The sequence below is a fragment of the Cuculus canorus genome, chromosome 7, assembly GCF_017976375.1.
Source record: "Cuculus canorus isolate bCucCan1 chromosome 7, bCucCan1.pri, whole genome shotgun sequence".
Lineage (NCBI taxonomy): Eukaryota > Metazoa > Chordata > Aves > Cuculiformes > Cuculidae > Cuculus > Cuculus canorus.
Window position 1 is genome coordinate 36,970,361 of NC_071407.1, and position 13,668 is coordinate 36,984,028.

A 13,668-nucleotide genomic window follows, 5' to 3' on the forward strand; every position below is an offset into this window, starting at 1 on the left:
CTCCTGCAGCTCATCAAAAGGGAGGCTGCTAATTGATTCTTCCGCCTTAATTTAGGGCTAATTTGAGGCAGCCTCGCGCTCCAAGGCCGGCCCAGAGGCTTTGCCCCGTCCTCGCGGGCCGCAGCAGCCCCAGGCCCGGGGGACAGGGGCCCTCCGCAGGGCCCGGCTCGGGGGGTCCCCGGCTGGAGGATGGGCCACGTCCCCCTCTTCGCCTGCAGCGAGGGGCTCCCGCCCTCCTTCCTGAAAGGCTTTTGTGGGGGGAAATGTAATACAGGAGCTGAGGGGGCCCTTTGCCAGCCGGCATTAAAAATTCATGTGCCTGATGGGCTCTTCCAAATAAGTCCAGAGAGGGTTATCTCCTGCCTCCACAGAGCTGCCGGCACGGCGGGGGTGCTGCCCTCCCCGGCCCGGGCCCCCCGGGGGACAGCAGAGCCGCTGTGTCCGGGTGCCCTCGCCGTGCCCCGCTGGGGTTCGTGGTGTGTGGGCAGCGGGGCGCCCCACCGGATGAGGGGGTCACCTGCAGGGCAGGAAACGGGGGACCGTGTTGGGAAGAGATGTGGAATCCTCGATGGGGAGGGATGCCCCGCCAGGGAAGCCTACGGGAGGGATGCGGGGTGCCCATCCCCGGTCCGCCGGGGCTGCCCCGAGCGCGATGCCGAGTGCCGGCGGGGCGGGGCGGGGCGGGGGGCGGCTCCACGTGGCTCATTAGCGGAAAGCAATTTAATATTTATGAAGTGCTCTTGTTTGAATCCCAAGTCTTCGGCTCCAGTTACAAGGAGCTGCGTCACCCTCCGATCACATGGTAATTGTTGCTATTTCCAGGATCCCAGCCTCGCAGAGTGGCACAAAAGCTCTTTCCCCTTTCCTCGCCTTCGCCCTTTCCCCCGGTTTCTCCCGATTTCGGGGTGTTTTGCCGCCGGGAGGAGCGCGGCGATGCCGCTGCCCTGAGCGGGCGGAGGAGCCCCGAAAATGACCGAGCTGGAGGGAGACTTCACCAAGCTGCTGCTGCTGAAGGAGGAGAGGATCAAGGAGCTGGAGAGGCGCCTGGGGGAGAAGGACGAGGAGATCCAGGAGCTGCGGCGGCGGCTGCACAAGTGCCAGTCGGTGCTGCCGGCGCCGCGCCCGCAGCTCGGGCCCCGCACCACCCGCGCCCAGGGCATCTCGGCCGAGCCGCAGACATACCGCTCCTTCCACGACCTGCGGCAGGCGTTCCGCAAGTTCACCAAGGCCGAGAGGTAGGGACGGGCCACCCCCCGAGAGCCCTGCCAGAGCGGGGCGGCCATGGGGGGGCGGGGGGCTCACCCCGACCTGTCCCGGCTTCCCAGCCCGGGCGCGCGGTGGGGTCGTGCCAGGCACGGGCGGGAGAGCGGAGCTTTCTTTGCAGCGGCCGATGGGTTCAGAGCTCGCTGTTCTTCCCAGCCCGTCCTGTAACGCGGACTTCTGCACGGAGCATCTCTCTGGAGCTCTCTGTTGGAGTTTGGACTTCTTCTCCCTCCAGTCCCGGCTTGTTGTTGTACTTGTGCCGCTCGCATCGCGCCAGCCCGAGGGGGGACGGAGCGGAGAGAAGGGCTGGAGGCGGCGGGACACCCGCCCCCCCCCAACCCCCCCGGCACCGATCGCCATCGGTAGCGATCGCATCGAGCTGCGGGGGCGCGGGGGGCGCCCACCCGCCGGGAGGGACGCGGGGGAGCGGAGAACCCACCCCCGGGGGCCAGCCCCCCCCCCCCTTCCCGGCTCCCCGGGGCGATGCTCGGCCGGGAGAGCCCGGAGGTGCCTTCCCGGCGCTGGGAAAAGTTCCTCGCGGGGCTGGGAAAGCTCGTTCGGGCGCTGCCCGGCGGCCTTCGCACGGGCTCCTCCGCCCGGTCCGGCGCCAGGCAGGGGCTCCCCCCCTGGCACCCTGTCCTCACCCCTCGCTGTGCTCCCCGGAGCCCGAACCCCGCTCTCCGCCCGCGGGCTTGGCGCTCTGCTTGCTCCAAAGGTGTGGGATGAGGGTACGTGGGACCCCCATCGCTGAGTCTCGGGGACTCGTGGCTGCCCAACCTTTTCATCATTATATATGTTATATATGTTATATATGTTATATATGTTATATATGTTATATATGTTATGGGAGTGCGGTGCTGTTCTCTCTCCCTGGGGATTCCCCGTGTGACGGAGAAGTTGCTGTGGGAGCACACAAGTTCTGTGCGGCCACAGTGTGCGGGGCCCAGCGTCCCCCCGCCAGCTGGCACTGAAGAAGAGACAGCCTGGTTTCTTCCATCCGTAGCGATAGATTTCAGCAAAATCATTCCTGACCGGATCTCTCGTGTCTGAGTGTGTTTGGGTGCACATTCACACCACTGTCCTCAATCTTTGTCGTCACCCAGACCAAACTCCTGCACTTTCACCCACGGTCGTGCCCTGCCCTTCGTTAATGAGGCTATGACTTATTTAAAGATGCATGAGAAGCAGTTGGGTTTGGGCTATATTGATTTATTTTTCCTTTTTTTTTCCCAACTGTATAGGATGATCTATTAAAACAAACTGCTGTGCCCAAAGAGGTGCGTGAATGAACAGTTTAGATGATGCTATTGGTTGCTGTTGTGAAAACACAGGCAGAAAACAGTTCCAGGTCTATAAGCTACCCCTGGAAATAAATTAGCCGAAGGGCTGCTAGCAGTTTTTTGATGAAAAAGCCAGTGAAACCCACAGAGACAGCCACGCAAGCAGAGTGTCAGTGCATCATTCCTGGGGTCAGCGCATCCCTCCGCACCCGCTGGTCAAAGTAGCAGCTGCATGTTGTGGCTGGAGAAGAAACCCAGCTCCAACTTTTGCCTTTGGTTTTTCCTGGAGGCTGTGGTTGTCCTGAGCCTCAGCTCCTGCAGCGGAGGGTGACAGTGACCCAGCACGTGTAGTAATGGCAGGGACCTCGTTGCCTGCTCACATACGGTAACTTATTTAGGAGTTATTAAATCTGCTCTGCCAAGGTTTAATGCTTGCCTGAGACTTTTCTCTGCTGTTCCCAGCTTGGGCTGGCAGGCCAGTGCCAGAAAACACCATGTCTGCTTGATGTGGTGAAGGTTGTTTGCCCCGTCCTGCATCATTTCCATCACCCAGAGATGTTTCGATGCGCAGGAAAAAGTCTGGTGGGGCCTGTGGCATTTCCAGTTGCCCTCTGGGCTGGCACTTCATTCCCCAGCATCTTCCCATACCTCAGCCTCACTCATGGTAGCCATGACGATGGTAACCAAGCCAGTTTTGGATTGCTCTCAGGTTTTGATTAAGGTCTGCTTAATTCTTTGCCCGTCTCATTGCTGGAAGAGTGATGTTTGTACCAAACACACTGCACCCACAATCTACCTTTTTTTTCCTTTATCACCCCCAAATTAATACCCACCAGGGGGTTAAATGTGTGTTTTTGTGGGCGGTATCTTGCCTGTTGATCCGATTCCAGGTTCTGCTCCGGTGTCCTGGGTGCTGTGGGTAAAGGGCTTTGCTGCAGTCCGCCTCTGCCAAAAGGATGATGATGTTTCCCAGTTTTTCATGCTGACCTGAGGCATAAGTGGGTCTGTCTGGTGCCAGCTCCCTTTAATGTCTCTGTGGGTTTCACTGGCTTTTTCATCAAAAAACTGCTGACGGCCTTTTGGCTATTTTTTTGTATGGGGGTAGCTTATAGACCTGGAACCGTCTTCTGCCTGTGTTTTCATGACAGCAACTAATAGCATCATCTAAACTGTTCATCCCACAAGTCTTCAGGTCCCTGAGAGGTTGGAGGTGGGTCATACCTCTTTTCTAACACCCGGAGACGACTTCCATACCATAAAAACCCCAAGATGATGTTTAGACCCGTCTGTTTTGTACATAGATTTCAAATGAATGCCATTAGAAACCCTTTTACCCAGGTCTGGGATCAACCTTCAAATGCTCTTTCATCTTTGTGGGTAAATATATGGCTATCAGCAATGTAATTTTTTTTTTAGGACAAGCTTCTCTGTAAGGTAGGCTAACATTTAAAACTCCGAAGAAGTTGAAACTACTAAACGGCACGATAGAAACTTGAAAAGTAGTTAAATCTCAGCTGAAATCAGAAAATAGTTTGTCTCTAGCAGTATGTTGTGCCTCTTGTAACTCATCCCTGTAACGCGTAGCAGAGTCAAAGTTGTAAAAACCTGCAAAGATCCAAAGAAAAGGGCTGTGAAAAGAAAAGGGAATTGAGAGAACTGTTATCTTTTGCCTGGAAGTACGACATTATGCTGTTATTCATCCCGATAACTTAATTGTATACATTATAACAGAAGAAAGCATTGCTATGTAGATCGTCAGGTGTGCAGAGGTAGTCTGATGGAAGTCAGATTTTCATTCAAAATAGTCAGGACTCTGACACTTTTTATGTCTGTTTTTCAAAGTATAGTTCTTCACTGATGTTTTCTTGGTCTGTTCTCACTAGCAGAGATTTGTATTGAGGAAAGAGGCAGACTCCTCATCATTGATTCATGGATTTCGATTTGTTCAGTGAGTTTTTATGCACTTGTAACTAAACTGATAAGCGTTTCAGATCATACACAGATTCGGTGTTGTCTGATACTGCATCCATCGGGTGCTTATTGCAATATGAAGAAGGAAAGCCAATTTGTTGTTATTTTCTCTAGTGCGATAAGAGCCATCCGTGGTATGACTGGATGATACAGCAGTCGAGGCACTTTGCTGATGCCTCGGAAAGCAGTTCCTAGGGAGTGATCCCCAGTTGCTAAGCAAAGGCTTTGCCATGGCTCGAGCGCTGTGAATGATAAATGATGCAAAAAGTAAATGCTGAGGCGTCCTCGGAGTGCTTGGCTAGGACTAACAGCCAGATAGGGACGGTGGAGATTTTCAGAACTGCCTCATTCCCGTGGTGAGGTACTTTTTGAAAACCCAAGGGGTGCTAACATGTGCATTTTCAGCATCTGAAGATGCTTCGTGCCATGTGAATCAATCGACACGAGACATAATCCCCATCTTTTAAATCATCCTCTTGGTAAATTCCAGCAAATATGATCTTTAATTCAGAGAAGCAATATCTAATTCCAGCTTAATCCTGCTTATTGGAGTCAACAAGCTTTATTTGTACCAGGTTGATGATAAATTACTTCGGAAACTGTTACATGTTTTGAAACAGCGACTAAATCTTTGCTGGTATTAATGTGCCAGAGCCACGACTGAAAGGCAGTCACAGCCATACAAGCAATTATGCTCTATTTGTGTGATTATATTCTCAGTTTTGTAAATGTGGTCTGGATGATCCCATCCCTGTGTTTTTCCACGTAAATTTTTACCTGGTGTGGTGCTATAGATTCAGTCTCGGTGTCATTTAGATGAAACGATGAGTTTTCCTGCCTCTCTTCCTGGTAACTTACCTATCCTTCCTTACTGCACCAGCTAACTTTGTCCACAACTTTTTAACAGGTTTTCTTTTCTTTTGCTTTATTTTGGGAAGCATTTGCCACAAGATGGCAGTGGGGTCTAACGTTTAAGGCGAGGGATTGAGGTGTATTGTGGTTTCAGCTCCACAGCCCTTGCCCAGTTGTCTTGTAGATGATTTTCCAGATGAAATCCCAGCGTGAATCTATCATTTTCCCCCTTTCCACCTTGTCTGAGATGCCAGAGGGGATGTGTTGCTGAAAGAGTGCGTTCAACCATAGTGTTTAAACTCAGTATCAAAGACTTCAGGTGGTCTGTACGATACTGCAGATGGAGGACTGGAGCAAATGCTTTCAACTTTATGTAGCTCCTGGCTGCAACACTTGCGATAAGCTGGTGTTTGATGATGTCGGGATCAACCTCTCTCATGAGTGCTAAAGTCAGGCTTCAGGTACCACTCAGGTGAGGACCAGGCAAGCGGGAGGTTTCTAGTCCAAAACTCAGGGCAAGGTTATCTTCAAAGCTGGACTGGGCTCCTTGGTTTGCTCCTGCCTTAAGCAAGGGGATCTCCTGAGTGACCCTGTATTTTCTCCCTCCCTGTGACACAGTTTTGGCTTACAGCTTGCCCACCACGTCCATGTCCACCACCCCTGGAGCTGAGGAGGGCTAGTCTGTTGATGTCTTCACCCATACTTTGCTCCATCCACCCTGAGCATGGCAAGAGAGTTTCTCCTTCCCTGTGCCCTTCCTCCCCCAGCCCTTTCTGGGAACTGAGCTTCCCGCTGGGTGGCTGAGTTGTGCTAATTTAGACATGATCTCATCATCTGCCAGCCACTAAAGCAATATCGATCCTGCATTCGGCCTCCATGTGAAAAGCAATCCAACTGCTTCCCCAGTACCTGTAACAACCATCCCTTGAGGCCTCGGGAAGCTGGAAAACAAGCATTTGCCTTATTTTTGCTATTGGGGACAAATGTGTAGCCTGCGGCAGATGTTTAAGCTAAGGAAAGGACATTTTGGTATGATAGCTCTTCTAATATTTGATACCGCTAAGCAGCTCTGCCTTAAATAATTTAAACAGGCAGGTTTTGCTGTCTCCGAGTCCTCTGGGTTTCTGCTGTTTCTGTTTTGCAATATGTCTGTAAGAATCAGCATCACTTTCCAGAACTCGGAGAAGGGGTACGGGGACAGTAGTAATTTTGACTTTAGTTATGATTCTAAAAAATGCCTCTCTTCCCTCCCTGACCCATCACCAATCCGCTCCCGTCTGCTCCCAGCCTGCCACAACAGCGCATTCATTGAGTGCTTCATCCCTGGGTGATCGGCGCCGAAGATCGTAAGGCTTTTATTAGGTTAAATTGTATCGGCATAGGAAGAATTGATGCTGCTCTTATTGCTTGGAGTGTTGGTAGCGCATCGCTGGGCTGGAGAGAGAGGAAGATAGAAAGGAGGCAAGTTCGAGGCAAGGTGTTGTTTAACTTTGGGGAGTGCTGGAAAATATTGCAAAGGGAGCAACTGAAATGGAAGCAGGACTGTGCTTGGTCACTCTCCCCTCTAATTATTTGGATGGAGCAAGTTAGTTTGTGGTGTGAAGCATTAGAGGGTATTGAGTAAAGTTAGTAGACCAGCAGGTTGTTGCTTGCTGTAGAAAGACGTATGGCACGGGTCATGGGGTCCCTTGAGAAGTCTGAGGTCAGTAAAATAAGCGGAAGGATTTTAGAGAGAGAGAAGCAAATGTTTATGGTTAATCAATTGAAACCATTTCCCTTCTTTTAATTTTTAATGGGCTGGAGTTACTGCTCCCCCTTCCCTGGGCATTGCTTTCCTTCAGCTCACGTGAGACCTCAAAAGTAAGCCGCAACACGGGGAAATCATGTTCCTGAAGGGCATTGGATGGCACCTCTCTGCCGAGAACGGCTAGGCGTCCGTCTGTCTGCCTGTCACCAGCAGCCCAGGTGACTGACACCACCTTTTCCAGTGTATCCATCGACTGCTTCCTCGCAGGCAGAATGGCATCATCACTATGACAGCACATCAAAAGCAGCTAAATTGAGCTTTACCTTCCAGCTCCTGCAGAAGTAGTATTAAATGTATTTATTTCTATGTAAATGTTTGAAATAAATTAAAAAAAACCCAAACCCCTTAATTATGATCCCTGGCCCTCGTGAAAAAATGTGGGCAAGATGGCAGCATTACAAATTTTCTGGGTGTTTTTTTAATGAAAAATTGAAACATTGGCTTCACTGTTTATTACTCGATTTTATACTGAGGTGAGCTTACAGCACCTGACACAACATTGCAGACCCGACAGTTACCATCATGGCTAGCATCTCGTGCCCCTCCTGGGGCTCGGCACCCTCATACCGACACCGCACCACACAGGGGTGACTCTGTGGTCTCCGGGGGCAGGATCAGGCCCAGGACGGGCAGGAGATAAGCTGCCACTGCCCGTCCCCGGCTGATGCAGAGTTGTTCCCAGCGACGTCATTGCAAATTCTTTCCTCTGCCTATTTTTTAATGCCTCAAGTCATGAGGCTTTCGGTGCCTCCCTTGGGGCACTAAACTACAGACGGGACAGATTTTTTAGGCAGCTTCTAGATTACTGCATAACCCACTTCCCACCTGCCCAGAGCTTGCCTGCTTTGGTTACGAATCTCTGAAAATGGGATTACATATAGTCTTTAAACCTATAGCTGTGCTCCCAGGCAAGGTCTGGGAAAAACTTCTTTTGTCTTTCAGATCTTTGATGTGAGTTCATTTAAACCATCATTTCAGCATCCCTGGAGATGTTTGAAAGAAGCGTAGCTGTGGCACTTAGGGACAGGGTTTAGCGGTGGACTTGGCAGTGTTAGGTTTACGGTTGGACTCAATGATCTTAAAGGTCTTTTCCAACCTAAAAGAGTCTGTGAAAACATGTAAAATAAAAGGGAGATGGGATCTAGCAAATGCGTGGTGGTATTTTTCCGTGGCAGCTTGTGGACATTGCTTGGTTTGGAGGAGAAAAAGTATCCTGTGTCTCACTTGCTATTGCATTTTTAAAAGCAACGTGTAGATGTGGGCATATATGGTATTGTAAACTGCTTGGCCCCGGTTACTCTTTATTTGGCCGCTACTTAGTCACAGCAAGTGTCATTTTTGTCAGAAATGTACCACGGAAAAGTTAGTTCTCTGGCGAAAATCCCCTGGGCAGTGAAGAGCATCAAAGTGAAATGAGACAGAAAGGATTGAAATAAGACTGGGAGTCTTTCTTTGCCCCTTTACTAATGTGCAACTTCGGGGAAAAATTCCTTTCCAAGATATTCACTTGGTTGCCTGCAGAGTTGATGCAGGTCCTGGAAAATATTGAACAGAGCTTGGCTTCTTAAGGCGCTTTATCCTCCGCCGTGACCTCCCAGCTGGAAAAGATGAGGACAGCTTTCTTTTTTTTTTTTAATAAGATTTTTCTACATTTTGCTCATGGACGTTCTTTGAGCATATTTGCTCCATTAGCAATAAAACCCTGTAGTCAGAAGTGAGGCATGTGTGTGTGTGAAGGAGATGCTAAATAAGCAAGAGGAAAGTAGGCTGAGCTCAGGACTGTGCAAGTGGTAGTGGGACCTGGGATGCTCTGGGCTGAACTGTGGGCATCTGCCAGCACAAATGGTGATGTTTGTATTTGTTGATCGAATTCATGTTCAAATTTTGTGCAAAATATTACAAGGAAAGGGGAGCAACCTTTCTTATAGTGTAACTAAATCTCTTGACTGCGTCCAATGGGGTCTTGAGAGGCAGAAAGAGCTGTGGTGGTCACATACCTGAGTAAGGAAGGGGATTTGTGAGTCAGTGCCCAAGTCTGCCCACAAGCCATGACAATGGCAGGACTCTTCATCCTTGGGGACTGCCCTGACTTATCTGGACATAGCCCTGAGCTGTAGCTGCAGCATCAGCCCTGCTGGGAGTGGACAAGAGACTCTCCTAACAAAATCTTTCTGGGGTTTCTGAAATCCTGGCAGCTTAGTGCTCCGGAGTGAGGAGCCCCATGAAGTCAATTCTGCCAGTAGGATGCTTGTGGCTGTACACAGACCTCATGGCAGGAGGGTCAACCAAAGCTTTGGTGGTTTGGGAGAGCAGAGATGCCTTGCAGCCAGGGAGGGACAATCCTGGAAGTGGCACAGGCTCAAGTGGCGAGCTGGAGAGCCTGTAACCAGGACTAGGTCTGCCTTCTGCCAATAACCTCCCATTCTGCTGCCTCCACCAGCTTCAGTTTTGATTGCTATTAATATGCTATGATGGGATTAATGAGATCTGCTTTGTTATTGAATGGCTGCTTCTCTGCTCAGGCTGAAATCTGAACAAATCCCTGAGAATTTGTGTCAAGGGAAAATCATAGAATCATAGAATCACTAGATTGGAAGAGACCCACTGGATCATTAAGTCCAACCATTCCTAACACTCCCTAAACCATGCCCCTCAGCACCTCATCCACCCGTCCCTTAAACACCTCCAGGGAAGGTGACTCCACCCCTCCCTGGGCAGCCTCTGCCAGTGCCCAGTGACCCTTTCTGTGAAAAATTTTTTCCTGATGTCCAGCCTGAACCTCCCCTGGCAGAACTTGAGGCCATTCCCCTTGTCCTGTTCCCTGTCACTTGCCCAGCTCCCTCCTCTCCACAACCTTCTTTCAGGGAGTTGTAGAGAGCAATAAGGTCTCCTCTCAGCCTCCTCTTCTCCAGGCTAAACAACCCCAGCTCTCTCAGCCGCTCCTCGTCAGACTTGTTCTCCACCCCCTCACCAGCTTCGTTGCTCTTCTCTGGACACACTCCAGAGCCTCAACATCTTCTTGTGGTGAGGGGCCCAGAACTGAACACAGTACTCGAGGTGCAGTCTCACCAGTGCCGAGTACAGAGGGAGAATCACCTCCCTGGACCTGCTGCTCACACCGTTTCTGATACAAGCCAAGATGCCGTTGGCCTTCTTGGCCACCTGGGCACACTGCTGGCTCATGTTCAGTTGGCTGTCAACCAACACCCCCAGGTCCTTCTCCTCCAGGCAGCTTTCTAGCCACTCTTCCCCCAGTCTGTAGCGCTGCATAGGGTTGTTGTGCCCCAAGTGCAGGACCCGGCATTTGGCCTTGTTAAACCTCATCCCATTGGTCTCAGCCCAGCAGTCCAGCCTGTTCAGATCCCTCTGCAGAGCCTCCCTATCCTCCAGCAGATCCACACTTGCTCCCAGCTTAGTGTCATCTGCAAACTTGCTGAGGTTCAATGCCTTCATCCAGGTCATTGATAAAGACATTGAACAGAGCTGGACCCAGTACTGAGCCCTGAGGAACCCCACTTGTGACTGGCCTCCAGCTGGAGTTAACTCCATTGACCACCACTCTCTGGGCCATCCAACCAGTTTTCAACCCAGGAGAGTGTGCGCCTGTCCAGGCCAGAGGCTGACAGTTTCTGAAGCAGAATGCTGTGAGAAACTGTGTCAAAGGCTTTACCGAAGAAGACTACATCCACAGCCTTTCCCCCATCCAGGGATGAGTTAAATGTTACATTAATTTAACAGGGATGAGTTAATGTTACAGTTAAAATGTTTAACTGTAGCACAAATGAACTGATTTAAACAACATGAAGCTAAATAAACATTCATTTGAATCCTCTGCCGTTGAGCCTTGCTGATAAAGACACCTGTTGGTTTTGAGGGGTCCTTTTGTAATGCACTCCAGAGCAATTGATTCCACTGTAATAGAGCAGCTATAAATTTTCATTTAGTTTAAATGTCAATTATAATGTGAGATTACATATAGTCCTAAAATACAGCTGATGGTTTTCCTCAAAGACGATGAGGAACTGTGAAGGACGTGCTGAAGCAGCTTCATGTTGCGTTTCTCCTCCCTTGAGATGTTGCTGTATCTCTGAAAGAGTGAGGGTCCATTACAAATGTCCGTTAAAGATGAGGAGCGTTGTTTGCTGTTATATGCGCTGGGGCAGGGCTGCCTGCTCTCTCTAGGGCTTGGAAACCTTTCTGTATTTTACAGGGGGAACATATCAACCAGAACTTTAGCAGAGGCACAGCAGATACTGGTACAGCAGCAGGTGAATGTGATATTAAAATCTTCCTGAGCTGTGGTGATGTACCATTTGGGTTAGAGACGGTAGAAAAAATAAAAGCTGAAGATGTAACTAAGCATAGAGAAAGTTTTGCTTAAATCAGTTTTATTTTGTGCACCTTTGCCATTGGCTTTCTTGGTGCATTTCTGGTTTTGAGACTTATGTAGAGTGGGGTAAAACCATACACCTGCCGTGTCATTGTAGCAGTGAATCAATTACAAGATGATTGTGTGACTGTAGGATTCAAACAGCGTACAGAAACATTGGTAGAAAACAAAGCATTAATTGACATAAAACACCCAGAAGGTAACTGTGCAGGTGGGAAACAGGTTCAGAACATCAGTATCTTAATATTTGGCTTTTCTGGCTTATGATTTGCAGTAATGGAGTGCAGTGCGATGCTGTGATTGACTCCAGTGGGCACAATAGGATGGGATTTTAGAGTTATTTTCGTTTGCATTTTGCTCTTTTCTGGAAGTTTCTGTAAAATCCTCCAAGATGAAAATCACCACCAGGAGTTTAAATGGCCGGTCAGTGTATAAATTCAGTTTTGAAATAGATTAAAATAAATTCTGTTGACTTGTTTGTAATAAAGGATCAGGGCCTGAATCTTGTAATTCCACTTTCTGTTCATGTATCTGCGTGCGATATTGTGAGCATCGTGAACGCTTTTTAATGCTTCTTATGCTGAGGATTGGCTGGAGAGCCATGCTCTATATTATTTATCCTGCAGTATATGAAAGTGGGAAGGATAACTAGGGATAATTTCTTATTAATACAAACAAATATACCCAAATCCTTTGAGTGGCTCAGCATGCATGCCAAAACTTGGGTGTATGGTAGATGTCTTTGGAGTAATTAGGCCAAAATGCAGCTTTAATAACTGGAACCCATGGGTGTAGCGGGAATGGGTCCCGTAAGAAGTGCATCCTGAAGGGTGACTTCCAGCTGGGCTGCCTTTTAGTGGTTTGAAGGCGTGTCAGAAGGGACCATGGTGCGGAGAAAGATGCAAGGAGAGATATTATTCTTTGAATAAGGCTGATGGGGAATGCCTGTGCTTACTTAAAAATTTATCTAAACAATAAACCAAGCTAGAAGGAGCAAATATATCAAATACTCTCTCTTGCTGAAGTCCAGGGTTTCCTTGAAAGTCGAAACAAAACATATCTGTGTGCTGGGGAGACTCTTGTGGACATATGGCAAGCAGAGAAAAGTTAGATGAAGTAATTTGGAAAGGCAGCACTGCAAAAAGCTACGAAAGAGTAAACATCTCTTGAGATGCTTGAGTGGGTAACTCTGCTTAATAATATTGCTCTGCAGTTATTAGAGGGCGGTTTTGTCCTGTGTCTGTAGGAACGTGCCCTGCACTTTGGGGCTGTGATGGACTATAGTATGGCTTGGTGGCTTTTATTTTTGCTGCTGGAGGGAAGTGGCTCCCAACTGGGTTGGGATCGTTGCTGCCGTCAAGAGCAGAAGGAAACGCAGACTGCAGTGTGGCAGAGAGTATTTTGAGTAAAAGAACTGGAAAGTTGCTTTCGTCTGGCAGGCACAGAGGAAAATGTTGGCAATAACAAGGCTGTGTCTCCAAGGGTACTCGGAGGCATTTTACTTTTTATCTCCTTTTTATCTCCCAGCACTTATCACTGGAGGGCAGTGGTGTCTGAGAAGATGACTGGAAGAAAAAAAAACACAAATGAAGAACGTGGCACAGCTCCTGGGTGACTGATACAATACATCCTTGAGACATTGAGCATGTAATTGAGGATTAGAGTGAGGGGTTTATTATTTAAGGGTATTTCCTTGTCTTGTATTGAAGTCACATCTCATAGCTGGATGATGTTGCTCCTGTCCCCATCACTGTGCTAGGCAACGCGTGCCAATCGCATTGATGATGCCGTGGAGGATGGGTTGTAGCACCCCCCTCTGCCTCGATTTCCCTTCCCAGATGCCCAGAGGGCTCATGTGGCCCAGCCACAAGAAAAATGAAACAATTGTGTAGATTGGGTAGAAGGGAATAAATGTGTGTGAGTGGGATGAACTTGCCTTGATGAACAGCAGCAAGAGAAGTGAACTGTACTTCAGCACCCAGAAATGAGCTGCACATGGGATGTCTCTAAGCCACCCACATCCATTGAGTGAAAGCCTTTGCTGGTATAGCCCTCAAGCTGTCCAGACCGAGGGCTGCCCGTGTATGAAGATTGCAGAGAAAATC

At 49.2% G+C, this 13,668-nt stretch overlaps 1 protein-coding gene across 1 annotated transcript in view; it reads left to right on the forward strand.

The window, feature by feature from the left end:
• Window positions 1-792: 792 nt before the first annotated feature.
• The window catches only part of PRKG1 (protein kinase cGMP-dependent 1), a 529,543-nt gene continuing 516,667 nt past the window's right edge, over window positions 793-13,668 (forward strand). The window contains exon 1 of the mRNA XM_054071966.1: window positions 793-1,235. Coding sequence (XP_053927941.1) covers window positions 970-1,235 — 266 coding nt within the window. The 5' untranslated portion in view covers window positions 793-969. The remainder of the gene's footprint in view (window positions 1,236-13,668) is intronic.